A 27,901-nucleotide genomic window follows, 5' to 3' on the forward strand; every position below is an offset into this window, starting at 1 on the left:
AAATTCATATTTTGTATCTGTCTTTTCTGGGTGAGGGAAAAAAAAAAAAAATCATGTTAATCAGGGTCTACAAAACGCTGGGTACGCTGATGAGCCAGGTGTAAATTACCATGTGATCTCTCTGTGTAATGACATCCAATCAATGGGCCTTTCCAGCTGCACTTTTGGAAATTAAACCCAATGAGCAAAAGTGGCACCCACCCATCTCTGTGCCTACACTTCCCAACGTAGAATCCCACAGATTGGCCGTCATTATCCAGACAGATCACGTGTTAACAGCACGAAGTGGGAACAGGGTCTTAATGAGCAGCAGCACATGTAATCTACCTCTGCTTGAAAAACAGCCAGTTTATCCTGTGATATCCAAGATCGTAATCAAAATGCTTTTACTCACACACCAATGAACCGATTTCAGAGCTGTACCCTCTGAAGCACTGCTGTGTACAGAATAGCTCCCAACCACGGAGTTTGTGTTTAAATATATCCGACCAAACCAGGAAGCCGATATGTCTCAACTCAAGTTTACAGAACCAGCTTTAAAATGACTGACAGCAGACTGGGTGATATTTTGGTTTCACAATCGCCCTTTAATAAAAAGATCCTTCACACGAGACATTAATAAATGAGTCGAACACAATGATTTCCCCGTCCCATGTTTGATTTAATAAGTGTTATGGAAAAATAACTCTTCCGGTTCACTGAGTTCAGACTGCCAAGGTTCATCTTCAGGCTTCCCCTCGTTCTGAACTCTGACATCACATCCTCTCGACCGGGGTCAGACCCAGGATGTCAAAGCTTTTGGCCATGATGGCTGCAGTGGCTTCGCAGAGCAGCATCCTCCACATGTTGATCTTGATCACCTCACCTGAAAAGGTAAAAGCAGACAAACGGAGGAAATCAAAGGCGTGTTCGAGTTTATTTCTCTTGAACTATCGTATTATTTTCTCAGTAAATACGCATTTTACAAAAGTGCTAGCACAAACCAACCCCACGATGAGTGTTTAACAGGACTTTATTTCCCCATTTTTTGTCCTTATGTAGAGGATAAGAAATAACAAAGATACAAAGTCTGAAACAAAATAAAATTAAGGCGGCGATGATGGGAAAAAAGACAGAATAATAAACAGAGGTGAGGTGAGACTGAAGCGGTCAGAGGTGCACTAGACAGCGAGACTAATAAACAACAAAAAGTTCAGAGGGCGCGTTTAATGATGCCGCCATCACCCGGCAGCATCAAATAAAAATCAGTGACCTGAACATCTGCATCCGCACACGGCAGTCGTGACAGCCTCGCACTGTCAGACGGAGAAGAAATCCAATAGAAATTAAGTCGGTAATGAGCAGCAGAGGAGCGTTACACAGACAGGTCGTTAAAGGGGCGTGAACGTGGACCCAAACAAGCCGACATCCTGGTGTGCGGTGATGCGACAAGGATGGAGACAGGAGAAGATCTTTTTTCCATTTAGTAATTAAACACACACTGGTCTGTGGATCGCCATTTTCTCCAAGTTGATTTGTTGAAGCCGGCAGTGATCATGTTCCAACGAGAAGGTGGAGTTACTCTTAGGTCACTCTTACTAACAGGTTGAACGAACTCTGCCAGTTTAAAAGATGATAATGGACCCAGCAAAGTGCTTCAAAGCTGCATTCTATTTAACGACCACCAGAGGGCGACTGCTCTGGCTGGAGAAAGAATTGCAGCCCTCGGCTGTGAAGGTTCTCAGTCATCCAGGTCATGGTAGTCTAAAGAGCTTGGAAAGAAAAACAACTTTCTCGAAGACGTTTCAGCTCTCATCTGAGAAGCTTCTTCAGTTCTAAGGTCAAATGGTGGAGAGTCCCAGATTTAAGCCCTGTGGGAGTGTCCCCCAAGGGGGTCACGAACCCCCTAGCCCCACCCTATCATGTGATTTCCTGAGGTCAAGCTGGTCTTCAAGCAACTTAAAGAAGTCCAGACGCTTTTCTCCAAGCTTTTTAGAATTCCAGCCCTTGGCTTCTGGGATTTTTGTCCTCAGCCAACACTTTCCTTTAACATCAAACTCAAACTGAAAGCAAGGCCGCTCTACGATCCGCACACAGAATCGTAGGCTTTGTTTGTCCATCTCCAAAAAAAACGTGCTGTAGTAAATCTAAGAAACCCACCAGCAAGGCGCTCTGGGCTTGAACGACCTTACACTGGCGTAGTCTAATAAGCCGTGGGCTCTTTGTTAGCAGGAAGGCTGCACAATGAGTCAGACCTCAGCTCAGACTAACAGTCCAGACATCCTCTCTCTCATCAGGATTCACTGACGACCTGCAACACATCGATTACTTCTGCAAAAGCAACAGTGAAAAGTCGAAAATTCAAACCCTTCTTTGCAGCTTCATACTAAACAGTCGGGTCTGGATCCTTCGGCCATCCAATAGGACCTTGGCTCAAACTTTTGTTCTGACTACATTATGCCAAGTTTATTATTTATTATTATTATTACTTTAGAAACACAACTTGGAGTAACTTTTAAAAGCACATTCTGAGAGGAAAGGACGTCATATCAAACCAAACGATCATCGGATGCACTAAACAACCAACACGTGAACACCAAACTGAAGTTTGGATCCTGACCAGAGTTGTCCCCCTCAAACCGATCTAAACTTCGACCCAACTCACCCGTCTGCCGGTCCTTCTCCACGCAGTAGCAGCTGTCGTAGAACTCTGTGAAGGTGGTGGCGAGCTCGTACAGGTAGTCGCACAGCGTATGGAGGAGCAGGTCGTCAAGAATCTTCTGCAGGATCTCCGGGAAACGCTGGATGCACTTCCCCAACTTCCACTCCTTGTCGTGGTCCAAGAGGATCTCCGTGGTCTCTGCCGCCTTCTTCAGCGTGGCCTCGTCGATTTTGGCCAGACGGGTGATGGACCTGCGAGAGGAAGAAAAACGTTTAAAAACCAGTTAAAGAGTCCAGGCTAAAAAGAAAACGACTGGGAGGGCTGTGCTGTCTTCCACCTATAGCCTCAAATAGTTAATAGTGGGAAGAGCTCAAAGACTTAATTTTAAAGGCAGATACCAAATATAATTGTTCTGTGACATTCAGGAGATTATCAGAGCAACGAATGATGGACAAACCAAGTCCTGAGACTGTTTATTACTTATCCAATCATCGGCATGAATCAGTTCAACTCAAAGACTAATTGGCTTTTACTCGTGATGGTTTTGACGTTTAAAGCAGGGAGAGTCGCAGTGGTTAGCTCCAGTATCCTGCACTCTCATTGGTTGTTGACCACTCCAAAGTTGGTTTAACTCAGGACCCGCCTGCTTCATATGAACAGCGGTTATTCTGCTCAACGTGACTTTAAATCACTAAATATCAATGACCTTCGACGGTTTCCACGTCACTGGTCACCAAAACCCTTTCACACGCCCCCCGATCTCGTGCTGGTGATATGATGAGAACTCGGCTTTGGAAAAAATGTATAAAACAAGTCAAACTGATCTGATTCTCCAAGCATCCACTTGGCCACAGTTATCCCATCGTGTTCCCACTAGGGCTGCCACAAACGATTATTTTGATAGTCGACTAGTCACCGATTATTTTTGCGATTAGTCAACTAATCAGATCATCATCCATTGGACGTAAAACGTACAGCTTATTGCACCAGCAGCATCTGCTCTTATATAACTATCATTAGCTTACAGCTTTAAGTGTTTAAGGTCTGTGCTAACTAAAAATAAAGACAAGATGATAGTTTATTAAAGTTTAATGAAATTTGCAGATTGTTTCGGTGAAGTTTAATAAACTCCTTGCTATCTAAAATATAACTTCTGATAATCAGCCGTCTGCTTGACGTTTATTCAGCTGTATAAAAGCTATAACTTTAATCTCAGCCAAACTGATTTACTCAGGAACAAATAAAATACTAAAAAAAGCCAAACAATAACATTTTTAAGTTATCTAAGTGACTTATATATCATGTTTAACCTGAGTAGCGAAAGACGGAGGTGGGTTTGAAAATGATTTGCGGGAGTCCGGTGTTCTCACGGCTCTAGTGAGCCTAGCCCCTGGCTAGCTATCGAGCTAGTGGCTAACAGACGTCTCCGAAAACGTCGGAGCGCTTTTGAAAATATGTGGTGTCTTGATAAACTGAGCAGATATTTGAGGTTTACACAGCTACATTCTCGCCTGAAAATATGTTAAACGTTTATTTTGTGACCCAGAAAGAATAATAAGAGTAATATTAAAACTAACTAGCTGCCGCCATTGTTGGAAACTGAGCTGGGCCGCGCTATGAATTCTGGGACACAGCTTCTTCTTCTTCGGGATTTAACGGCAGCTGGCATCCTTGTACATGCAGTGCTGCCATCTTCTGTTTCAGTCCGTTATTACACTCTTAAATCCTACTACCTATTCCTGCGTCTTTTGGGATCTTACAAAGCTTCAAACGACGCGTCGACTATTAAATCAGTCGTCGACGATTTTGATAGTCGACATAGTCGACTAATCGTGGCAGCCCTAGTTCCCAATAACGATCCATCTTTTATCCACCAATCAAACCAAGCAGAAGCCGGCTTATAAAAATGACCAGTTGATAGTTCATTGTTTTCTCTTTTTATCCTCCACCTCAACAACGAATAAGCCAATTTTAGGAAAATACATGAAAGAAGTGATGTTGGGGTTCATGTTGAGGAAACCCAACATCTCCTAAAACACTGATTAAGCTCAGTTTTTTCCATCTGTGTCCATGTTCAGTTAAACTGGACGGCCCAGCTCAGGTTTTAAGTTCTGCTTCTGTCCATTTTTCTCTCTCTTCTTCTTCTCTGAATCTTGAACAGCACAGCAGGGGGCAGCTGCCGTCACTGAGTGCTCTATTGACTGAATGCACGAACATCGAATCCTCTCGGGCGAGCCCGCTCACCCCTCCCGGATGGAGGGAAAAAAAAAAAAAAGAGAGAGCGATAGAGGGGATCAATCCTTTGCCGGGCGCTCTGCCACCCCGGCTAACTCCTCCGGGAAGCTGGAGAGGAAGATCAGTGCAGCTCTTGTGCAGCCTGGAGACGCTCAGTCGATGGAGGGGATAAAGGTGAGGACAAATTGGGTCTCACTGAGTGGAAATACCCCAAAGACTAATCCCAAGCCACAACGATCGCGGAGGGTCTGGCGAGGCCGATCTGATACGAGTAATGAAAGTATACTGGTGCTGATGGGAGGTTCTCGTACAGGACAGACGAGAAAAATGGAGGCACTCGATTTAACTTTCAGGATAGTTTCAGTGTCCTAAACTCAGGGTCAAGCAATAGTTCATATAACCGATGGACAGATTACTAAACAGACCGGCTTCTGCATTGATACATAACTAATCAGTCACTACTGCTAAAAGAGGCTGTTAGCAGCAACGCTGCTCGTTATTTTACACTGGGTTTGATGGGCTGCATGAAAAGAGCTGCAACAGAGGCGCAAAGCTGCAACTTTTCACTTTATCTCTGGATTTAGTCCGAATCTGAATCTTCCAGGTGTAAAGTGAAGCCAAGACTAACTAAGGTCGTCTCAGTGACCGTGAAATGCCAAGACTGCTGGAGAAGACGGAGGTGGCACAAAGACAGGATGGAGTGGGCCACCGAGGTTAAATGTGGAACTCCTGGTACTCAGCCGGGACTCGTCATCCATTCATCTAAGACTTTCAAACCTTTCCTGTCAGCCAATAACTTTGAGCCCTGAGTACACGTTTAATTTACCTCAGTTTTCATGTGCACTTCAGTAAGGTTGCAAACACTCGACACTTCATTAGCTCCTTTAGGGCTGTAGAACAGATCAGGACTTCCGATTGGTCCACGCTCATTTTAGATCCAGGCTGTTCTAAACTTCAGAACTCGTCTAAATCTACATGCTATTTTTATCCTTGTGTGCCTGACTGTCTGCTGGAACACGTGCACTTCTTAAATCTTTTTTATCTAAATTGTAAGTATTAAAAGTTGTAGTGAACCCTGACCTGATGCGGGTGAAGGCGTAGAGGAGATACGCCGCCGTGTTGCCTCGGTCGTCCAGCATCTTATCAAACGAGAAGACGTAGTCGTTGTTGCGATTGTGGGAGAGGTCGGCGTATTTGATGCAGCCGAAGGCGACGGCCCTCTGAGCCTTCGTGAGCTCCTCTGGAGTCAGGACCTGCAGGAAGAAGATTTTCTTTTATTAAAGCAGACAATCTCTCCCCATCGCCGTCTTCGCCCGGCGTGCTTTATGGCATTAAAAATGCTGATAAGTGTCGTTTTAATCAGCTTGTAATTACTGAAGGCAGTGCTTCACCTTCTGCTTCCAACATTTAAACCAGTGAGATGAATTTAATCCAAATAATGAAACCAATTTACTATCCTCGGGCAGAGATTAAATTGACTTATTGAGTCATAGCCTTCCCTTGAATCTGTGTGTGACGTGTTTGATACCATAGGGAGTGAAGAGGAGGATTATGAAGATTTCGTGATAGTGATTAAAAAACAACAACAAAAAAAACCTGCAGTCAAGCAGAACACAGCAGATAGAAGAAGTGACGTGACAGGACAAAGATTAATGGCACAGGAGGTGAAAACAGGGCTGCGAGTAGGGCTGCCACGATTAGTCGACTATCAAAATCGTCGACGACTGATTTAATAGTCGACGCGTCGTTTGAAGCTTTGTAAGATCCCAAAAGACGCAGGAATAAGTAGTAGGATTTAAGAATGCAATAACGGACTGAAACAGAAGGTGGCAGCACTGCATGTACAAGGATGCCAGCTGCCGTTAAACCCCAAAGAAGAAGAAGCTGTGTTCCAGAATTCATAGCGCAGCCCAGCTCAGTTTCCAACAATGGCGGCAGCTAGTTAGTTTTAATATTACTCTTATTATTCTTTCTGGGTCACAAAATAAACGTTTAACATATTTTCCGGCGAGAATGTAGCTGTGTAAACCTCAAATATCTGCTCAGTTTATCAAGACACCACATATTTTCAAAAGCGCTCCGACGTTTTCGGAGACGTCTGTTACCCACTAGCTCGATAGCTAGCCGGGGGCTAGGCTCACTAGAGCCGTGAGAACACCGGACTCCCGGCAAATCGTTTTCAAACCCACCGCCGTCTTTCGCTACTCAGGTTAAACATGATATATAAGTCACTTAGATAACTTCAAAATGTCATTGTTTGGCTTTTTTGTAGTATTTTATTTGTTCCTGAGTAAATTGGTTTGGCTGAGATTAAAGTTATAGTTTTTACACAGCTGAATAAACATCAAGCAGACAGCTGATTATCAGAAGTGTGAGATGCTCGAGAATTTACTCCGGTGTCCTGTTATATTTTAGATAGCAAGGATTTTATTAAACTTCACCGAAACAATCTGCAGATTTCATTAAACTTTAATAAACTATCATCTTGTCTTTATTTTTAGTTAGCACAGACCTTAAACACTTAAAGCTGTAAGCTAATGATAGTTATATAAGAGCAGATGCTGCTGGTGCAATAAGCTGTACGTTTTATGCCCAATGGATGATGATCTGATTAGTCGACTAATCGCAAAAATAATCGGTGACTAGTCGACTATTAAAATAATCGTTTGTGGCAGCCCTAGCTGCGAGTAACGGGCAGGTTAGATTTAAGGTCAGATTTGGAACAAATGGCCACTCTTCCACTGCGGAATTCGCCCTTGTAAAAACGGCCGCTGATAGTCGATATATTCGTCCAATCGCCCAACTCTACTTTGCAGTCACTCTGCTTTTCTTAATTAGATCCACGAGTCTGAGAGTGACTGCAGTGAGGCGACTGTGATTGTTTGTAGACAGGTTGCCTCCCACAACGCAACCTGTGCAATCAGATGATGACCCGAAGTGGTCGAACAGCGAGTGGTCGAGTGTAAACCTCTGGTTGAACAGCTGTTTACAACATCGAACATGCGATCGCTTATTTTTCCTGAACAGAAAGACAAATCAAGCACTAAAACCTGCAGTTCTGCTAATGTCCACTAGAGGCCGCCCCCAAAAGTGAGTCAGTCCCCATAGACTGCCATGTTAAGATGACCAATACTTTCCACCTTCAACAACTACAATGGGTGAATTTTGTAATTATTCCCAGCGGAGGAACAATTCTGGGCTTTGAGATTCTGGAATATAAAAATGTAAACATAAATATTTTATGAAATGATTGCAGTAAGTGTTTTTAATCATCCTGGCATTCACAGACATTTGTCTCCCGGCCAAATCTTCCATTTTCACTCCATTTATGAACCAAATCCTAAATTCAAATCCCCTCCTGCTGCAGAGCCTCTAAATGACATCAATGCGTTTTCAAAATTACCGCAGATACAAGGTTTTCTCATTTTTGTCCCATCTTTTCAAAAGTGTCGAGGGGAAAAAGTTTGAAGTGGAAATTTCCGAAATGTTCTATAAAAATATGAATCTTTAAAACTCTGCCTTCCCCTCCTTTCATTGCACTCTGCCCTGAATCTTAATCCCATCTTTCAAACGGGGCTTGATGTTCTTTTATTTAGTACTAGAAGGTGTATGTTACTTCGCTGAGCTCTCAGAGTGGCTCCAAAGAAACAATAGATCTCATCCCCCTGGTAGCTGTGACCTCCTGATTCAAGGACAAACCTTCAATGTTTTATAAAATCTTGGATCCTTTATTGAATTACAGCAGAACAGAGCGAGCTCTGAGAGTTTAAAGCGAAGCCTCTACTCTAAGAGTGTAGGAGAAAAGAAATAGCCTTAAAGACATATTCAGACGTTTAATAAGCTGGAGCCAGAAGTACTCGACAACTCCAAAGACTAGCCAACTGATTACTCGTCTTATCAAAGAAAGGCACTTTATTTTAATTCTCTTTGTATTTAGTCAGAAATTAAACATATTTATCACCATTTTTTGCTCCTAATACACAATTATTTCTTTTAAATGAGATATCCTGATCAAGGGGTGCAGTGATTCTCCAAAAGCAGCGTCTGGGCCGTACCACTTTTTTCTTTAGAAGAGGGTCAGTGACATAAAACAGGCCTGACCCATTTTTCTGATGTGTTTATATTAACATTTACTCAGATTACATGCACATCTTTGGAGTAAGTTTTACTTATATGTGGAGCTGCTGTTTTGAAACTAGGGCTGCCACAAATGATTATTTTGAAAGTCGACTGGTCACCGAATATTTTTGCGATTAGTTGATTAATCAGATCATCATCCACTGGACATACAGCTTATTGCACCAGCAGCATCTGCTCTTATATAACTATCATTAGCTTACAGCTTTAAGTGTTTAAGGTCTGTGCTAACTAAAAATAAAGACAAGATGATAGTTTATTAAATTTTAATGAAATTTGCAGATTGTTTCGGTGAAGTTTAATAAACTCCTTGCTATCTAAAATATAACAGGACACCGGAGTAAATTCTCGAGCATCTAACACTTCTGATAATCAGCTGTCTGCTTGACGTTTATTCAGCTGTGTAAAAACTATAACTTTAATCTCAGCCAAACCGATTTACTCAAGAACAAATAAAATACTAAAAAAAGACAAACAATAACATTTTTAAGTTATCTAAGTGACTTATATATCATGTTTAACCTGAGTAGTGAAAGACGGCGGTGGGTTTGAAAACGATTTGCCGGGAGTCCGGTGTTCTCACGGCTCTAGTGAGCCTAGCCCCCGGCTAGCTATCGAGCTAGTGGCTAACAGACGTCTCCGAAAACGTCGGAGCGCTTTTGAAAATATGTGGTGTCTTGATAAACTGAGCAGATATTTGAGGTTTACACAGCTACATTCTCGCCTGAAAATATGTTAAATGTTTATTTTGTGACCCAGAAAGAATAATAAGAGTAATATTAAAACTAACTAGCTGCCGCCATTGTTGGAAACTGAGCTGGGCTGCGCTATGAATTCTGGGACACAGCTTCTTCTTCTTCTTCGGGGTTTAACGGCAGCTGGTATCCTTGTACATGCAGTGCTGCCATCTTCTGTTTCAGTCCGTTATTACACTCTTAAATCCTACTACTTATTCCTGCGTCTTTTGGGATCTTACAAAGCTTCAAACGACGCGTCGACTATTAAATCAGTCGTCGACGATTTTGATAGTCGACTAATCGTGGCAGCCCTATTTGAAACGTGAGTGAGGAAGACTGATGATCTTATTTTGATGTAGTAAGAGGAAGACAAACCATTGAAGAGTGTAGATTAGAGAAAATCCTAAATAAATTCAAACTCGTGCACCCAATTCTTGTTTTAAAAGGTGAAGATAAAAATAAATATATAAAGTAAAATATATACTAGAATCTTTAGAGGATCTAGTGTCGTTAGGTCCAGAACACCTGATTACCAGGTCGCACAGCTTAACGGGCTGCTTAGTGACCTCATCCACCATATCCAATCAAAACGAAGAACCAGGAATGAGAAATGCTAAAATAATCATAAATATAAACCTTTCTGAGACCCTCAGAGTCCAGCAGAGCTATAGGTGATGTTTTTGACCAAATAAGTTTTTGACTAATATTCTACTCAACCTGGCGACACGTTAGCGTTTTATGTACGTGAAAATAAGACTGACGTTGAGTCACTTGAGCGACTAATCAGCTGAGCTGTTACATATACATCCAGCAGATTCTCAGACCAGTCTAATCGATCGCAGATGGCCTGAGTGTTTGTCAGTTTGCGATGCTGAAGTTAGCTGTGTGACTTTTTCAGAAAACCTGACCTCTGACCTTGAGGTTACCTGTAGAGGCACCTGTGGTTTTAATTTGAATTTAATTCATAAACACCGCCTGACGCCTGCCCGGCGCTTCAGCCTGATGGAGAAAAAGAATGAACGGCTGAAATGGTTGAAGGATTATTTTGAACAGTGAATCATGCAAAGCTACTTTGCAAATAAAAATATGGAGCTAGAATGAGGAGAAGAGGCTCCATCATGCTTAGAAAGGTTCCTGCTCTGCACTACGAGCTAAAAAAACTGGGTTGTAACCTCAACAATCGGTCCCTGCAGCGAGAAATTCTTACAGTCTGGACTGAAAGGCGCTTTTCTAACAGCCACAAAAGGACAGGTCAGGGCCGGAGAGGCCAGGATGTGTGTGACACACGGGGCAGGATGAGGCAGGAAGGGCCAGAAAATAACAGGAAATAAAAGCACCAAACACAGAAGACAAAAAAATTGAGGAGAGAGCAAAGTGTGAAACATCACAACTGCTGAAAACAAACATGAAGGAGCAGCAGTGTTAGAGCACGGGCTGAGGTTCACGGAGGCCACGGCCGGGGTTTGTTTTTAATGAGGCCGGGTTAGCAGATGGTAGACGTGGGCACCGACCTAGACGGAGCGAGGAGCGCCGGGCCGGAGGGGCCTGCAGGGATGCTGGCACCGGCGTCCGGCAACCTTCTCAGCATTAAAATTGCTGCAGTTCAACTGAAAGTCAGCGACTGTTTGCACCACACCTAGTGCTCCACATAATAACTTAACCGGGTCAGGTTCTCTTGTTTTTCTCCTCTTTAAAAAATAAAAATCTCCCTGCAAGTTTAACATCACAGAAACACCTCAGCACCAGCAGGTGAGACACGGCGAGTCAAAGGAACGGGAACGTCGAGAGTCTCGCTGTGTGAGGCGGAGAGAGTGGCTGCCGATGGCCCGGGGAGGGAAGAAAAGGATGCAAACAGGTATTTTCTGAGTTGAATCAGGCAGGAAACACTTCCCACCTGCAAACAACCAAACAAGCAGCTCTTAACGAGGTCCGGGCGAGCCGGTGATGGAGGATCAGGGCGGGCGGCGGTGGCGGGGTTTGGTTTGAGGAAACAGAGAGGAGGGAAAACCGGACGGGAAACACGCTGGCAGAAGTTTGTTTTTCTGAAGAATGGAGGAAAATAAACAACTCGAGGCTCGACAGACTCGAAGGACTCTCCGCTGACAAACGCTCAATCCACCGAAGATTAAAAATGTGAAGTTGACATTCGTCTGAGCTTTGAGCCCTGAAATGGGATCGCCGGGTCATCAGTCAAAACGCAGAGGCGCTCAGCAGAGAGTCAGGAAGTTTATGACGCACAACTTCCTGCTTTATCTGTGCAAAAACTTTCATTTAACACAGAACATCTGCTGAACTCAAGCAAACTGAGGCAGACAGCTTCCCGTTTACCCTCCACTAACCTCTGGTTTCCCATGATGCACTTTGCCTCTGTGTTTACACACCAGTCAGCTTTTTATCATTAGTTATTACTAATCTCCGTCCCTCTTCCACAGAGTCTTTGTCCTCCTCTCATCCCAAATGGTTCTGCCGCAGATGGCCCCGCCCCTCCCTGAGCCTGGTTCTGCTGGAGGTTTCTTCCTGTTAAAAGGGAGTTTTTCCTTCCCACAGTAGCCAAAGTGCTTATAGGAGGTCATATGATTGTTGGGTTTTTCTCTGTATTACTGTTGGGTATGGGAATGGATGTAAAGTAAGAAGAAGACGTGGAAAAACTGCAGAAACAAGGAAAAGTCGGAGCATCTAAAGCACGACCACATGGTGATGAAGGTTAGCTTGTTTTTAGCGATGTCGTAGCTATATGAGCCGTTAGACGCACGTGTCACATGACCTCAGTTCAGGATCACCAGTTAGCCTGACGAGCACATCTTTGGACTGTGGGAGGACAAAGAAGGAAAAAATAAACATTTTCTGTGTGTTCTCCTAAATGTCGATATTTTTAGTTAACGAAGCGAAACGCTCGTCCCATCGACCCTCTGATCACCGGTCCGATTCTCCTCTCGAGGTCTTTTTAAAGCTCCACGTGTGTGTGGCGAATATTTAACCACGAGTCCTGCTGATTCAAACTCGATCGATGGCGGGAAGTCTTTTTTTTATTCTCCCTCCTGGGTTACAGTCTGCTGGAATAACTCCTGTTATTACGATGATGTTATATCCATATTCTGTGTCAAATACTTTATCTTTTATAAGCAGAGGGACGCCGTCCAGCGAGTCGCTCATTATTTCTTCCCCGAGCCCGGCTTTCGATCCGCTCCGACGAGGCTTATTTTACAGTAATGACCGCCTCGCTCTACAGTAGCCATTAATTCTTCCCGCTCTCATCCCGCTCGGAGAGAGCCAAACTTGGGAGCTTTCTCATCTCGTCCAGACAGACTGAGGCCGAAACGCCGCCGCCCGGCTGTTTCCCTCTCATCCTCTCAGCCCCGTGTGGTCCTTTCATCCTCCTCTGCTCATGTGTGAGCTCAAACCTCTGCAAACACTTTTCCTCTCGGCTGTTTTGAGTCATTAATCCAAACAAGAGCAGAACCGTTTGGTCAATTTCACACTGATCGTCCGCTGATGAGTCAACAACAGGAAAACAATCATTCCGGTTTATAACCTGATCTGTTTTTCATGCCCTCTTTGAGCTCTCCACCTGCACCACACGTTAAAGGCACACGTTTAGAAGTAGCACCGGCTCTTCCTGCTCAGAATACACTGGTTACCCCATACTGGGCTGTACTGGGACCAAATGGGACCCAATGGGTTACTCTCGGTCGGGTCCAGCAGCCTATGGACCGACCCGGGTCCAAAGAATGTGACGTTTCCTTGTTTGAGCTGATCATAAGAAAAACGTTACATGCAGCTCGTTTTAAGGTCACGCAGGCCTGCAAGTTGTTATTGTATCTATTTCATAATAAGTTAAGGCCCAAAACATTTTTACTGATAACAATAAAAAGACATTTGATGATTATTTGTCTGATTAATTCACTCCATAATATGGAGAAGCAGACTTACGATGTAAGATGAGGAAAACATCCAATTTTTAATATTGTCTTCTTTAAAAATCTGACCTGTTACCTTCTTGTTGTGCCTACTTTCAAGTATTTGTAGGTAAATATAAAGGTAGATTATTTATTTATTAAAAATTAAATTATGTTTAATTACAAACGTGTTATGAAGTGTTTTTCTTTTAATTTCTTTGTGCGCTTTGTTTATGTTGTTGTGCTTTTGACCTCTCAGGGCCACCGTAGAAATCTTCTTGCTTACGTCATCTCGTGGAAATTATATCTGAGTTGAAATGCTCGTTGGCCAGTTAGTTACTCTAACTGGGAGTGTTGGGCCGTCCCAGTTTCTCGTGTGGAGCCTGAACTCCTCGCTGCCGTGTGAACAGGCAGCGAGTTTCTTAAACTTCCCGTCAGGTTTTTGTTCTGCCGCCTCACCTTGTCTCGCTCCTTCTCCTTCAGCTTGTCCATGGACCTCTTCAGTCCCTCGTCCAGCAGGTCCATCAGCCTCACCGTGTCTCCAGAACGAGTCTTAAACTTCTTCCTGTGGAGGAAACGGCAGAAACAGCGGCTTAGTGCGAGGACGCCGGGTAACAAACCACCTGCAGGGGAACCAGTAATGGAGTTGCTGCAGTTTCACATCCCCAACCTGAACCAGCAGAGGTTCCACTTCCTGTCTCCAATAATTATCATGACAGCAAACTATTAGATTACTTCTGCTCGCCTCGGGGCGATACATTTTGTACAATCAAGCAAATCAGCTAAGCATTACAAGCCGAGCATGAGCCAAAAATTTAATAACCCCCGCCTCCCCTCCCTCCTCTGTTTACTCGCAGCTATAACGGCTCCCCCCGTGGCTGCGTTAAGCTCTTATTGTCTGGATGAGCGATTATGAGAACAGCGTGATAAATTTCTAATGGAGTCTGCCGTAGTGCAGACATAGTGGGGCCAATTTACGCCCCCTCAGGTTACCGCGGGGCATTTAGCGGCACTTAGTTATGGCCTCCGCGAAGCGTAACGTCAGCCCGCCGCCTGAACCCGGCGCTTCTTCTCAGGTCGACTGATTAGGAATAAACAACAACGTGACAGATAAGCGGTCAAATCACAAATCTGCTCACCAATCAGAGCGCAGCGATCGCTCACACGACGACAAGATGAAACCCAACGCTCGGAGACGAGGTGCTCAAACTGCACGACAAAAGAATGGGAACGCGGCGGGAAAAATATATCTGAGGTGTTAAAGTTTAGGAACGTGATGACTTGGAATCTACAAATGGATAAAAGAAGAAGAAGAAACAAGAAAAGCAGGAGGAGGAGGAAGAAAACGGAGGTTTGATATAAGCAGCGAGAGGAGAAAAGAACAGAAGGACATGAAGACAGCGGAGGAAGAGTGAAATGAAAATGTTGACGAACAAAAAGAAGAAGAAGCTCCAGAAAAGGGAAACAAATCAAAGAAGTTAAAGCAGCAGCAGAAGAAAGAAAACGAGGAAATAGGAGGAAAGGGAGAAGGACGAGGAACGCAGGAGGAGAAGAAGATAAAGAGGAAAGATGGAGAAAGGAGGAAGACGCAATGGGAAGGAGAAAATGAAGGAAGCGAACGAGCACTGCTGAAGGAGGAAATAAGTGGAGGAAGAGGAGGAGTTAAACAGAAGAACAGAAAAGTTTAATTAAACAAGCAGAAGAAGAACGAGAAGAAAGGAGGAGGAAGGAGACAAGTAAAGAAGATGAAAGAGGAGGAAGGAATAATAACAACACGGACTCTGATCACGGCTGTCCTCCTCTTGCTCCTCCTCTTGCTCCTCCTCTTGCTCCTCCTCTTGCTCCTCCTCCTCCTCACATGCTGAGTAAGGCAGGCTCTGCGATTCGCTGCAAACGACTAAACTGTTTGTGGGGCAGTGGCTGAAAATCCTGAGTTTGATTCATCGACGCAGAAAAAACAAATAAATAAATAAATAAAACGAGCCTTTATGTGAGCAGCAGGAAACAGGAAGTCTGCCCGTCTGGCGAGCAGAGACCTCGGATCTGAAGTCGGCTTTAGACACATTTTTTTTTAAAACCCCAAAAAGCAGTTTTATTGTTTTAGTGTTTGTTACGTGTAGTTATTCATTTACTCGTTTACTTTGTGCCATTCCAAAACCGCAGCAGAGCGCCCTCTGGTGGACAAATTACATAACGCGGCTGCAGGGCTCTTCATTTATCAGCCAATCAGGTGGGCTCTCATATTTGAGCCCTATTTTAGAATTTTGATTTCCATGACCATCCACGGATGAGGTCAGGGGCGGAGTTATAAGTGCGCAGTGGGCGTCCAAGGGCAGGACCTAACCTTAACGTACACCTCTGCCTTCGCGAGCGGTCGACACTAAAACACTAGTGGGCAGGCTGTCACATGATCCACCTCAGGTGCTTCAAACCCCACTCGCACTTTGTCCCCAGTGACAATGCCCCACCCCTTTTTTCCACCCCTTTGCTCAGCACCACCCGGTGACGTCATACCTGGCAACAGGCGGGTTCCTGCGGCCCTCAAACAGCACTCAGAAAAACAAACCCTACTGTCAGAGCGTGTTTTGAACTCACTTGTCCTCCCCCAACACCACTCCAAAGCCAGCGTGCTCCACCCGGATCACTTTGGGGTCGTACCAGCCGATCAGCTGAACTGCGGCGAACACCACCTGGAAGTGCGTGCTCTGGAGGGGAAAACACACCCAAATCCAGTGAGACACGCTCCAAACGTCATGTTTAGGAAAGAGACGGAGCTCAGAGTTAAATCCAAACCTCTGTGGTCGCGTCTCCACCTACCTGTCCACTGTCGGTGACGTAGATGATGATGTCGGCCTTCTCTTCGAAGATTCGTTGGCGAATGGCCGCGAGGTCTGACGTGTCGTAGGTGTAGCCCCCGTCTGACTTGACGACGGTGAGGGGGATGGGCTGCCCTGGGGGGAAGACGACCTTACGACCCTCGTCGAGCTCCACCAGGCCTGAGGTGGAGATTTAAAAAGATGGAGGCGGTTTAATGAGAGGGGAAAGAAAGAAGGTCCAGTCAGTCCAAAAAAGACACGGAGATAAAAACAGGAGGGCACCAAACATTCATGAGGCAATGCTGCCACCTGGTGGCGACACTCAGAAACTACAGGCTGCACTTTATTATCCACTGAAAGAGGAAAAACTGATTCTATGAAGATTTCTATAAAAATCAGTGTGATCAAGAGAACAAATAAGCTCTATTTCTGGTAACCCTAAATGCTCAGAAATGCCCTCCGTGACCTTTGACCTGCTGCACACTGACCTTTCTTCTCAAACTCCTTCACCACCTCAACCATTTGGTCCTGGTAGTACGACTCTCCTCTCTCGATGAGCTTGATGTCCAGGCAGTCGTAAATTTTCTGAAACTCTGGAGAAATAAAACAAAAGAAATAATTAAAACCTGTCGCAGGTAGACGGGCTGCTCTAAAGAGGGGGAGGAGCTTCAACGGGTTAAACCCTTTCTCGTGTCACATGACTAATTTAAGGCCAGCGGCTCTGAATGAGGGACCAGTATTTCATTCCTGTTAGCATGAAAGCCCGACGTACCTTTCCTGGAGACGTCACAGATGAGGTTCCAGGCTTTGATGAACTCCGGCTCTTTGCTCTGCAGTTTGACGACACACTGGTACGCCCGCTTCTTAAACTCCTCGTCCATGTCAAAGCGCTTCTTTGACTCCTGAACGAGAGCACGAGAGACTGTCAGCTCCCTCGTTTCACTGTCACAGTCAAATCTGAGAAAACGCGTCTCCCACACAATAACTCCAGTTCATCTAATGAAGCCACGAGAACATTTTCCCCTCACACTGAATATGTTCAGAAGCCTCAGGGTCGGTTTAATTTGGAGCTTTTTTTCTTATTTCTGCAGCATTTTTGAGCTTTAATAACTCAGGAAACGTTGACATGACACCTTCAGGGCTGAAGACACGTTTAAGCTGCACCAGATTAATGTCTGTACCCGAACATTTGATCAGCGTCATGAATGCAGAAACTTCAAAAAGTGCATTCTGGGCAAACTTTCAGGGCTCACATCACCATGTGGGACAGGTGGCTGTCCCAGGTCGACTTTCTGGCTCAAAGGAACAACGGCAGCCACATCTTTTTGTGTTTGAGCTGAAGTGACCGGCAGCCTCGCCTCTGTCAGTGCGCCCCAGGGCAGCTGTGGCTACAATGTAGCTGCCATCAGCAGTGTGTGAATGTGTGGATGACTGAATGTAGCGTAAAGCGCTTTGGGGTCATAGGGACGAAGTAAGCGCGAAGTTATGATGGTTAAAAAACTGCACTTGGGGTAAAAACCTTAAAGGGTCCTAACCCCACATGGGATTTTCCCGAAAGCAGCCCGTTCACACACAGAGACGGGATGAGCATGAACTGACTTTGTAGAAGGCCTGCAGGTCACCGATGGGAGGGGAGACGGTCAGGTAGTCCGGAAACATGTCCTGCAGGTGGGCGATCAGCATCCCAAACTGGGTCCCCCAGTCCCCCACGTGGTTCAGCCTGCAGAAATAAAAACTAACTTTTTAGATTTTATTTCTTGAAAGGTTTTTAACGTTCGCAGCTACGACACAGCGAGCGCGGCCAAGCTGACCTGAGGACTTCGTATCCCAGAAACTCAAACAATCGGCACATGCTGTCCCCGATGATGGTGGAGCGCAGGTGACCCACGTGCATCTCTTTGGCGATGTTTGGAGATGAGAAATCCACCACCACCTGAATGCAACACAAACACACAGGAACTGATAAATGCAGACGCTGAGACGGGTAAACCCGTCACAGGTTACCTCAAGAAGACCAGCTCCACGTTTTTATTCCTGGACTCTATCAGAGCAGCTTTGCATGAGTCATGGTTCATAATAAGCCTATTTTGGTGTGTTTAATCAAACCTTTTGACATCCGCCTTAAACCACACACGTTTTTACTTCCTGTCATAGCTTCAGTTTAAAGGCAATCTTCTTCTTTCCAGTGTTGCATTAATATTAATTTCTGTCTCTATAGGAAAAGCTTATTTTGGATTCTCCCTCATTCACATCCTCCACCTCCTCTTTCTCTTCTCTGCTTTTGTTAGCGTACACTCTTTTTTTTATGTCACACTTTATATAAATAATTTCAACTCCACACAGATAAATAAATGTGAACGTGACTTTTACAGCAATAATAAAATGAGTAAATGTGGTTCTTTATTTTTGTAACTGAAATAAATAAATTAATAAAATAATCTAATCTGTCCATTTTCTGGTTCCTGCTATATTAAACTGAGCTCCTCACCTCATCTCTGCGTCCAGATTGCCTTCACAGGAAGCTCATTTCTACAAGTTTTATGAAAGTTTTTATTTATTAAGAAAAAATTTAATTTTCCTTTTCACAACTTGTAAAAAATATTTAAAATGTGAACCTAAAATCTGCTGTAATTTGCTTTGATGTAACTCTATAAACTGTTATTGTTTGTGTGTGTTTGTGGAAGGCTTTTATTGTGAAAGGCAAACTGGCGTAGCCTTCGCGAGCGAAACTGTTGAATACCAGATAATTAGACACAAATAATTAAATCAAATGTTAAAAAAGGCATCAAAGACTTCAGAGGTTAACTAAAAAGGAAAAACATGGCAGGAAAATAACTTCCACATGTGCACAGACCTTCTTCTTGAATGGCAGTGGTGGGGGTTGCACTCCGTTAATCAACAAGTTGCTCAGCTGTTTGGACACAAATGTCTTCTGCAGGTAGATGTTGATGAAACCTGAAAGAGACAACTTTGTTTAGATTCACTTTTTAGTCATTTATTTACTCTTGTTTGAAATCTTTTAATATTTATACAAAACAAAGAATTATTTCTCTTTAAATATGTACACATTTGACAAGGTTCTAAATTAAATTAAATTAAATTAAACTAGAAAAAGTTGCATTTCCTGCAAAAATGCAGTGTGAATGCCGTGTAGTGAAAATCGGCTTCCGAAAACAGCTGAAGAAGCAGAACTGTCTGCTGAAAAGAAGTAAAGAAGCAGAACTGTCTGCTGAAAAGAAGTAAAGAAGCTGAACTGTCTGCTGAAAAGAAGTAAAGAAGCTGAACTGTCTGCTGAAAAGAAGTAAAGAAGCTGAACTGTCTGCTGAAAAGAAGTAAAGAAGCTGAACTGTCTGCTGAAAAGAAGTAAAGAAGCTGAACTGTCTGCTGAAAACATACTGCAATGGGCGAGAGTGGAACCCAGCCCTCCTGCTCATCTCACTGAGCTAAAACATCGCTCACCCCGGCGAGCTAAATCAGCGATCACACTTGTAATGTGTTCCCATTCATCTCAATGGTCCGAAAAAAATTGCATAAAAAGCTTAATATTTAAAAAAGTATAAAGGTCCTGAGCACCAAATGATATAGCTGGCATTAGCAGAAAGAGCTGAACAGTTTAAAATTTGAATGGTGAAAACTGTGGGAGTAGTTAACCAGCAAAGAAACGGAGCAACTAGAATAATAAGGTAGAAGAAGAATAAAGTTTAAAGAGAAACAGGAACTTAATAGCGTTCCTGTTACTATAATTGTGTGAATGCCGTGATGTCTATGTTGTCTCCAAACACAGACGTCATTAAAGGCGGAGTCTCTACCTGGCCCTGCGACCTCCGTTTTCTGGACGAGTTCGTTGTCTGGAAGATTTGTGATGATCTTCTCTGCGATCTCCCTCGGGTTCATCTTTATCCCCTTTGCCTTCAGCATCTGCAACCCGACAGCCAGAGACAGTCTGAAGCAAAGCTTTGTAATCTGACCTGCTGAGACCAGGACACACTGCACTGCTCCAATACAATCCTCTAATTTGACTCAATGCAGCTGCAGCTTTTAAAACTGTAAAAATCATAGTAAGCTATTATAAATCACAATAAGCAACCAGAAATGAAAATAAGCCACAATAATTCATAACAAGCCACTTTAACAACCATAATTCATAACAAGCCACCATAGATCATAATAAGCCACCATAAACTCGTCAGTTTTTGGGCGTGGCGGTCTAACCTGGGACATGCTCATGGCGCTGTTGCACTGGTAGTCCCCAAACTTGCCCTGCTGGCTGGGCGCAATGGAAAGTGGCGGGTTGTCGAGCTCGGGGCAGGAGGCCCGGATGGCCTCGCCGAAGACCTCCTGAAGTCGCTGGTTGATGTTTAACATGGCTTTGCCGCGTTGACTCAGTGAGTCTTCCTGCAGACTCTGAGGACAGCACAGAAAGGTTTAATGGTTTTTCATCAATCGGCTTTTCTCAGGTTAAGATTAAAACGCCTCAGGACATCGTTCAGCAGAGCGTCACTCACCTTCTTCAGGATGTTGAGGCGGTACTTGAGTCGGGTGTTTTCCTCCCGCAGCTCTTCCAGGCGTGGAGATGGACTGAGGTTCTGGGAGTTTTCAAGATTTTTGATCTCTGCAGACAGACGCTGGATCTCTTGCTCCTAGATATCAAAATATTTCCATTTTCCAAGAAAGACACTGAGAAAAAGTTCCAACTGGAGCTGCTCAAGAAGCTTTAACGCGCTCCTATAAATAGTAAATATTTTTACCTCGAGTTCCAGCCTGAGAAAATGCTTTAGGGTCTTAAATGCTGCCCATTTTTGTAAAAATACCATTTTTAAAAACTGTGGAAGTATAAATATTTTTACCTCTATGGTTACGAGCATTACTTACATCAATGATCATTAAAAGAGGACCGAGTTAGCACCCTGTGGTACACCTCAGGAATTATAAAGACACATATATTCATAACCTTTAACAGTTTAAACTGTTTCTGTATTTCACTGTTGATCTCTTATATACCTGTGTTTTTGATATTTGTAAACTACTGTACAAAAGTCTTGAGCCACCCCTAAATTTAAAAAAAAATCTTTTTCTTTGGATATTAGCTGTTTTGTTTTTATTCCAATACATATACCTGACCATTATCAGATGTGGGGGTGGGGTATGTGCTAAGCCAGTTAACATGACCATGAATCATTTAAGTATAAAACAAGAAACCTAATTCAACAAATGAATCAATGTAATAGATAAGACTCACGTTCGGACTTCAATTACAACTTTGTTTTTTTAAATAACTTTAAACACATTTTTGTTTATTAGAAAAATAAATAAATATAAAAAAACAGCCTTAGGTTATGTGAGATTAGACACACTTTCACTTTTACTTTCTTCAGCTAAACAACATCTGCAGGCCAGCATTCTTTTTAACCCACATAATAAATGTTTTGACTCAGCAGAGAAACCTGCCAGTTGACTTTCTCCCATCAAATCTTCTCAGATCAGGTAGCTGATACGTTTTCAAAGCCATTTTAAGCCAATACACAGAAAATAAGGAATTTAATGAGACCCTGGATACGTGGTGGTCAGGTGGGTAAGAGAGCTGAGCAAATAATAACTGTATGTATAACGTATAAAAAGTTAATAATACATTTTAACAACTTTGACAGCAAAGTTAATATAGCCAACTTAGACTAAAATTACACTTGAAAAACATTTTAGTTAAGAAAATAAAAATTAGAAAAACATTTTCTATAAGAGTTAAAATGAAACTAAACAATTTGTGAACTTGGAAAAATAAAATAAAATAAAAAATACATATTTAGTTTTCAACCTTGTCCCAGGGCTAGCGATTTTTCCAGTCGGGCTACCAAAATCTATCTCTGCCCTGCCCGTCGGCCTATCGTAGGAAGGAAAAATATATGTCAATGCTTTTGCATTCTTTCGGAAATGTAGCTGGGTAATTATGTCATTGGCATCGGTGAGCCACTGTCAATATGTGACATATTGAAATCGCGTTTGAATTTGCGCTTGTTTTTTGCTTTCACTTTGCAATCGCGCGAACTGTGTATAGAGAGCGACAGCACTGATTGGTGAGTGACGATAATTTGCGCACCAATTCCTCTGACATCGTCTTATCAATCGTTAGCTTACTATGCAAACATGACAAGTGAAATCTCCTGCAGCTTAAACATGTGAGTGGTTGATCGCGCAGAGAATCGCTGAGCATTAAGTGAGTGCGTGTGTAAAAGCAGCAGGATATATATTTTAGTTCTGCTGAGCCAAATAAGACAGGTCAGGGTGAAGAAGTGACAGCCAAAGAAAAGCTTACCACAAAATGGAAAAGTTATGACAAATCAGACTATAAGGCAAAAAGAAAGTGCAGCTTTATGGTTTCATGGACAAAAGAATTTCTGTGGCTGCAACATGACGAGCTAAATAACCAGGGCTGCACATAAGTGGTCCGCAGGTGCGCATTCGCTGTCAAAATAAAAAAGATAAGAAGTTGCAACGCGTGTTTGCCTACATAAGATTTTCTGGAGGAGGACAGACATTTGTTTAGAACTCTTAAAGATGTCGAAGAAGCTCCTTTAAGCAATTACTTTGGTGTTCCTCCACCTCCAAAGAAATGTCAGAAGGAGTCTGAACCACAAAAGAAGCGTATTCTCGGAAAAGTGGTTGCAGGAGGTGAGCTGGCTTCCAACAAATGATGAACGCACAGAGATGTGGTGCAGAATGTGCCGTGAAAATCCCACTCTAGGACAAAAACAGCCTTTATATGGACGCAAACTCGCGCTGCAACTTCTTATCTGGTGCGCGTCTTTTATTTGGACAGCGAATGCGCACATGCGGACCACTTATGTGCACCCGTGTAAATAACATAATGTTCTGCCTGGTGTGTTGTTGGTTTTCCCTCGATTTCTGAGTCGACAAGCGCCTTTGTTACTGGGACCAGTCATTTTAAGAAAGACCCCCATTAGAACCCGTGAGAAATGCAAGAAATGCATTATTGCTCAGTCTGCAATATCTTTCCCAGAACAAACACCAATTGCAAATAACAAACTAAAAATAAACCTGAAAAATCTGTTTAGAACAGCGTACTATGTTGCAAAGAGTGAACTACCACTGGCAAAATTTAGCAGTCTTTGCAAACTTCAAAAAGCAAATGGCCTCGATCTTGGCTCCACTTGCCTCTTACCTGTGACTTCAGTGGAAATTTCAGATTCAGGATCTGACACAGACTGATTCATGTTCTACACAGTTCTTACAAGTTCATAGAAATTTCTGTTCAATTAGAACCAAGTATTTGAGTTGATGATTGTAATTTTTATACAATGTTGTAATTTGTGTTTCAACAATTTTTTGATTGATGTTTTGTTTCCGTTACAATATTATACTTTAATGTATAATATTGTAACGGAAACAAAACAGGAAACAAAACATCAATCAAAAAATTGCTCTTTTTTATTCGGGCTACTTAAATTTATTTTGGGCTACCAAAAACTGAAGAGTCCCTGCCCGAAGGGCTACCAGGGACTTTGAAATTTTGCGAGCCCTGCTTGTAATATTTGTTATAGCTTAGCTGATGTCTGCAAGACTGAGAGTCAACTACTTTCAAAAGATTACAAACTAAACTAAAATTAAACGTTTCAAGCAATAAAAATTAAAATGAAGCAAACCTGTTTTCAAAAACAACTGAAATTCAAAACTGAAATTTGCAACAAAGTAAAAAAAAAAGAAAATACAAAACTATCTCTCCACTAAAAGACCGACCACACAGCAGGACAACCTTCAGTACACCATATAACTGAGTAATTAATAACTACTTCTTATCAAACAATAAAGCGAGTTGCTCTTTTTCCAGCAGCTTAGTTGCGCTGCGAAAACACCCGCATCAAATTTACGCTTCAGTTTATTCAGTAAAAGCGTCTCATCGCTTAACGTGTCCAAAATCAGATGAAAGCTTCACACAAAACAGAAGGAAAATTAGGAACCGACAACTTTACCTAAAGTCCACTGAACAGTTCAGAAACACATCGCTGTGGTGACTTTTAAAGTCTAGCTCAGGTCGGGCTGGTGACACACCAACATAGGACACCAACAAAGTGATAACAAAGCAGACCTGCAAGTCTTTAAAGCGCACAGCGTTCACCAAAGCAAAACTGAAAGTATTTGTTTTACAATGTGTGCACAACAAATAATGATGCAAGAAATGTTTTCATTGCAAACCAGAAAGACGAGCGCTCTTTAAGCTCCCATCAAACATGTTTAAATACCTGCTAACAGGAACTATTTCAGAAAGGCCTTAAACAGTGGTACAGTTATAAATACACTGTTCAAAAGAATAAAGGAAGTTAGTTAAACTTCTGAATTATTGATGTTATCAGTTAGTATCAGAGGAGGTTATTAATCAGGTTCAGCTGCTTTGGTGTTACTGACGTTAACCAGGTGCAACGATGAGACAACGCTTGCCTGATCCGACTGAACACCTCGGAGACGTCATGTTTCAGCCCGTCCAACGCCTCCAGGGTAAACCTCAGACTGAGCACAAGCTCGCTGGCGCCCTGGTTAGATATCCAGCATGATTTTTTTTCACACCTTTGTGTTTGTGAAAACACACCGGATGTGTTTTCAAAGTGTATTAAAACCTGCTTAATCTCCACTAGAGGGCAGCAAACACCAGCTTAATGCTTAGATTTCAAGGTAAGGACTGCTCATGTTTTTATATCAGATATTGGGTCTGTACATGTGACATTATGGTTTTTCATATTGTGAAACATGCTAGTAAACAAACTGAGGCAGACTAACTGTAATTTAAAGGCTGCATTAAAAAAAATCCTCACATATGTGACTCTGCAGGTTAGTGCAGGATAAACAGGTTACTTTGCTGCAATGTGGTGGATTTAAAGTGGAGAGCAGTGTGTGACTGCTGCACAGTGGCTGTGGCTTCATGGTCACAGTTAGCTTACATCAAGTGTAGCAGAGATTCATATAAAGTTTAGCTGATGATGCTGTGATTCTGACTGAATTCACTATCATATTAACTTCATACCGTCTAGTATAAACACAGCATAAACAGTGTAGTGTGAGTGTAGAGGATGGAAATCAGCCAGGACCACTATTGTTACATCTGTTCACATCTGGTTGAATTCAGTTGTGTACATCCACAGAGAGCAGCAGGTCAGCTGATCACAGCCTGTACACTAAGAAAATCTACTGGAGCTCTCAATAGAAATTATGAGTTGTGATTCTTTTCCCCACACAGAGGCATGACAACTGATTCCTCCACCTCCTGACTCCACTTTATTGCCTGACTGGACACATTTTCCTGTTTAAACACAAAGTCACCTTCTACAATGTAGGTAACACAAAATACAGCTTTCTTCTATTTTCCTTATTTTTCTTCAGATTCAAACTACAATAAAAAATAGAAAGTTTCTATTCCCAACGACAGATATTATTTTATCATTATGTCAATAAAGTACAAGGTTCAGTTAGCTTTGCATAAAAACAGGTGGTAAAAATGTCCTTCAAGGAGATACTTTCACTTTTATTTTTAAAACAGGATTATCTGCACTTCTACTTAAGTACAGACTATGTCCTTACGGTGGGTGGGGTAATTTATTGATTCATATACATATCATATATCATAAAAACGGAGCTCCAAGCTCCCAAAAAGGAATGTGAAATATTTATTTTTCTGAAAAAATAAGTTTGATGCCAGGGTTAAGTAGAGAAAAATGTTCTCGCCAGACTCAATTAAAAAATCTTCCGATTTAACTCCTCCTTTCATTTTCAGTAGTCACTCATCTTTCTGGGCTCCACTGTGCACAGGTGATAGCCAATCACATCTGGTAAGTTCGGCATATATGTGACTTATAATAACGAAGCACAGCTCTTTAACAAGTAAAAACTCTTCATGCCATTCCTCCTTCATGCGCTGTCAAAGCAGTGTCCTCGAACAAATCAAAGGGACCTCCGACTACAACAAGACACGTTTGATTTAACAAACTTAACCCGAATTTGACACTAATGCATAGATATTCAATCAAAGCATGTCTGGTTTACTCGACACTGCATCTATTCAATAAAAAGCCAAAAAATCTTAAATTAGTACTTTTTTTCATTAAGTCTGGCAGAACTTTGGAATGTTGCTATCCGGCGGCAGGATGCGCATTTAGCCCTGCAGCTCGCATTAACCGCTGACCTGTTGCTGCAGCCGGGCCGTGTACTCGGTCACAGGGTCTCCCATGTTCCTGAAGCTCTGCGGAGAAACTCTTCTGTCTGCTGGACTTGGAATCTCGTGGCTGACGAAATACAAACCGGAGCAAAGGAAGAAGCCCGTAACTTTACAGTCCACTTCCGGTGCCGGGGAGCGCTTCTTCCTCGCTGCATTTAGACGGATTGAGAGCGCCTCCTGCTGTATCGGAGCTTCCAGGCGTGATTTCAGTGGATGTTTTAGCTGATTGTGCTTATTTTCTGACACCGTATCGATAACAGTGAAACACTGATTTAGTAGATAGAAAAAAGTTAAAATGTTTAACAGCTGCAGCTCTTTGTAAGTTGACCTAAAAATTAAACTACGCACACAAACAAGCAGCAGGAGAGAGGATGACATTCCCATATGAGACTATCTATTTGATCTTTTTAACCCTCTCAGGCTCAAATTAAGTTTTTTGTTGCTAATGCACAACCAAGTCCTGCAGTGGTACTTCTGAGTAAAAATAAACCTCATAAAATATGAATGTGGGGTAATCAGGTTGTTAGTTTTTAACTGTTGCAAATCGGCAACGCCTTCCTCGAGAGGGTTAATATTTTAATATATTCATCAAATTGATTTCATATTGTTTAATTTATAATTGGTAATACTCCCATGCACATTCAGTGCAACATCACACTGCTGCAAATGCATGTCTGTTAATTGATGACAGTCCAACATCTTATATTCTTCATATCTTTTGTGTCTTATCGTGTCAGTGGTCGTGTTTTTAGTGATACTTACCACACGACACACATAAAAGTCATTTTGGTGTGTTTGCATGAAGAAAATCTTGGTCTTGAATCTCTTACTTTGGTTGGAGAGTGACTGGTTTTGTCTCAGGATCAAATCTTTGCTTTTTTTGTAGATAATGTGATTCAGCTCATATCAGCTCAACAATACAATGTATTAAAAAATAATAATTAAAAAAAAATCACTTTTTTTTCCTCCTCTCCAGTTAATGACTGGCATGTAGTCCTAAAATTGTCAGCATATAATAAATGAAAAGGGCCCAAGTCCAGAACCCTGTGGTGTCCCACAGGAGTAATTAAGCTAATTAGACATGCAAGCCAACAATTTAATGCCAAGTTTTCAGATACCAGCATTTTAACAGTCAGGACAGAACAAAGAAAAACACAACACACGAGTAGAAGAGAAGAACTTTTTTTATATGTTGTGAAACTACAAAACATATCGTTTGT

General features: G+C 42.6%; 1 protein-coding gene across 1 annotated transcript; it reads right to left on the bottom strand.

Annotated features, from left to right (window-relative positions):
* Positions 1-566: 566 nt before the first annotated feature.
* Positions 567-26,801, bottom strand: rars1 (arginyl-tRNA synthetase 1). The gene is made up of 15 exons (XM_087847533.1): positions 26,649-26,801; positions 20,968-21,102; positions 20,675-20,866; positions 20,272-20,380; positions 19,317-19,417; positions 18,274-18,395; positions 18,062-18,182; positions 17,235-17,364; positions 16,951-17,055; positions 16,464-16,642; positions 16,242-16,351; positions 14,106-14,211; positions 5,957-6,129; positions 2,645-2,892; positions 567-865 (listed from the first exon to the last, which is right to left on the bottom strand). Exons 1-15 carry the CDS (start codon positions 26,691-26,693, stop codon positions 756-758), a joined length of 1,986 nt encoding a protein of 661 aa, XP_087703659.1. The 5' UTR covers positions 26,694-26,801; the 3' UTR covers positions 567-755.
* Positions 26,802-27,901: the final 1,100 nt, after the last annotated feature.

The sequence above is a fragment of the Neolamprologus brichardi genome, chromosome 10 (genome assembly GCF_056152115.1).
Source record: "Neolamprologus brichardi isolate AB-2024 chromosome 10, ASM5615211v1, whole genome shotgun sequence".
NCBI lineage: Eukaryota > Metazoa > Chordata > Actinopteri > Cichliformes > Cichlidae > Neolamprologus > Neolamprologus brichardi.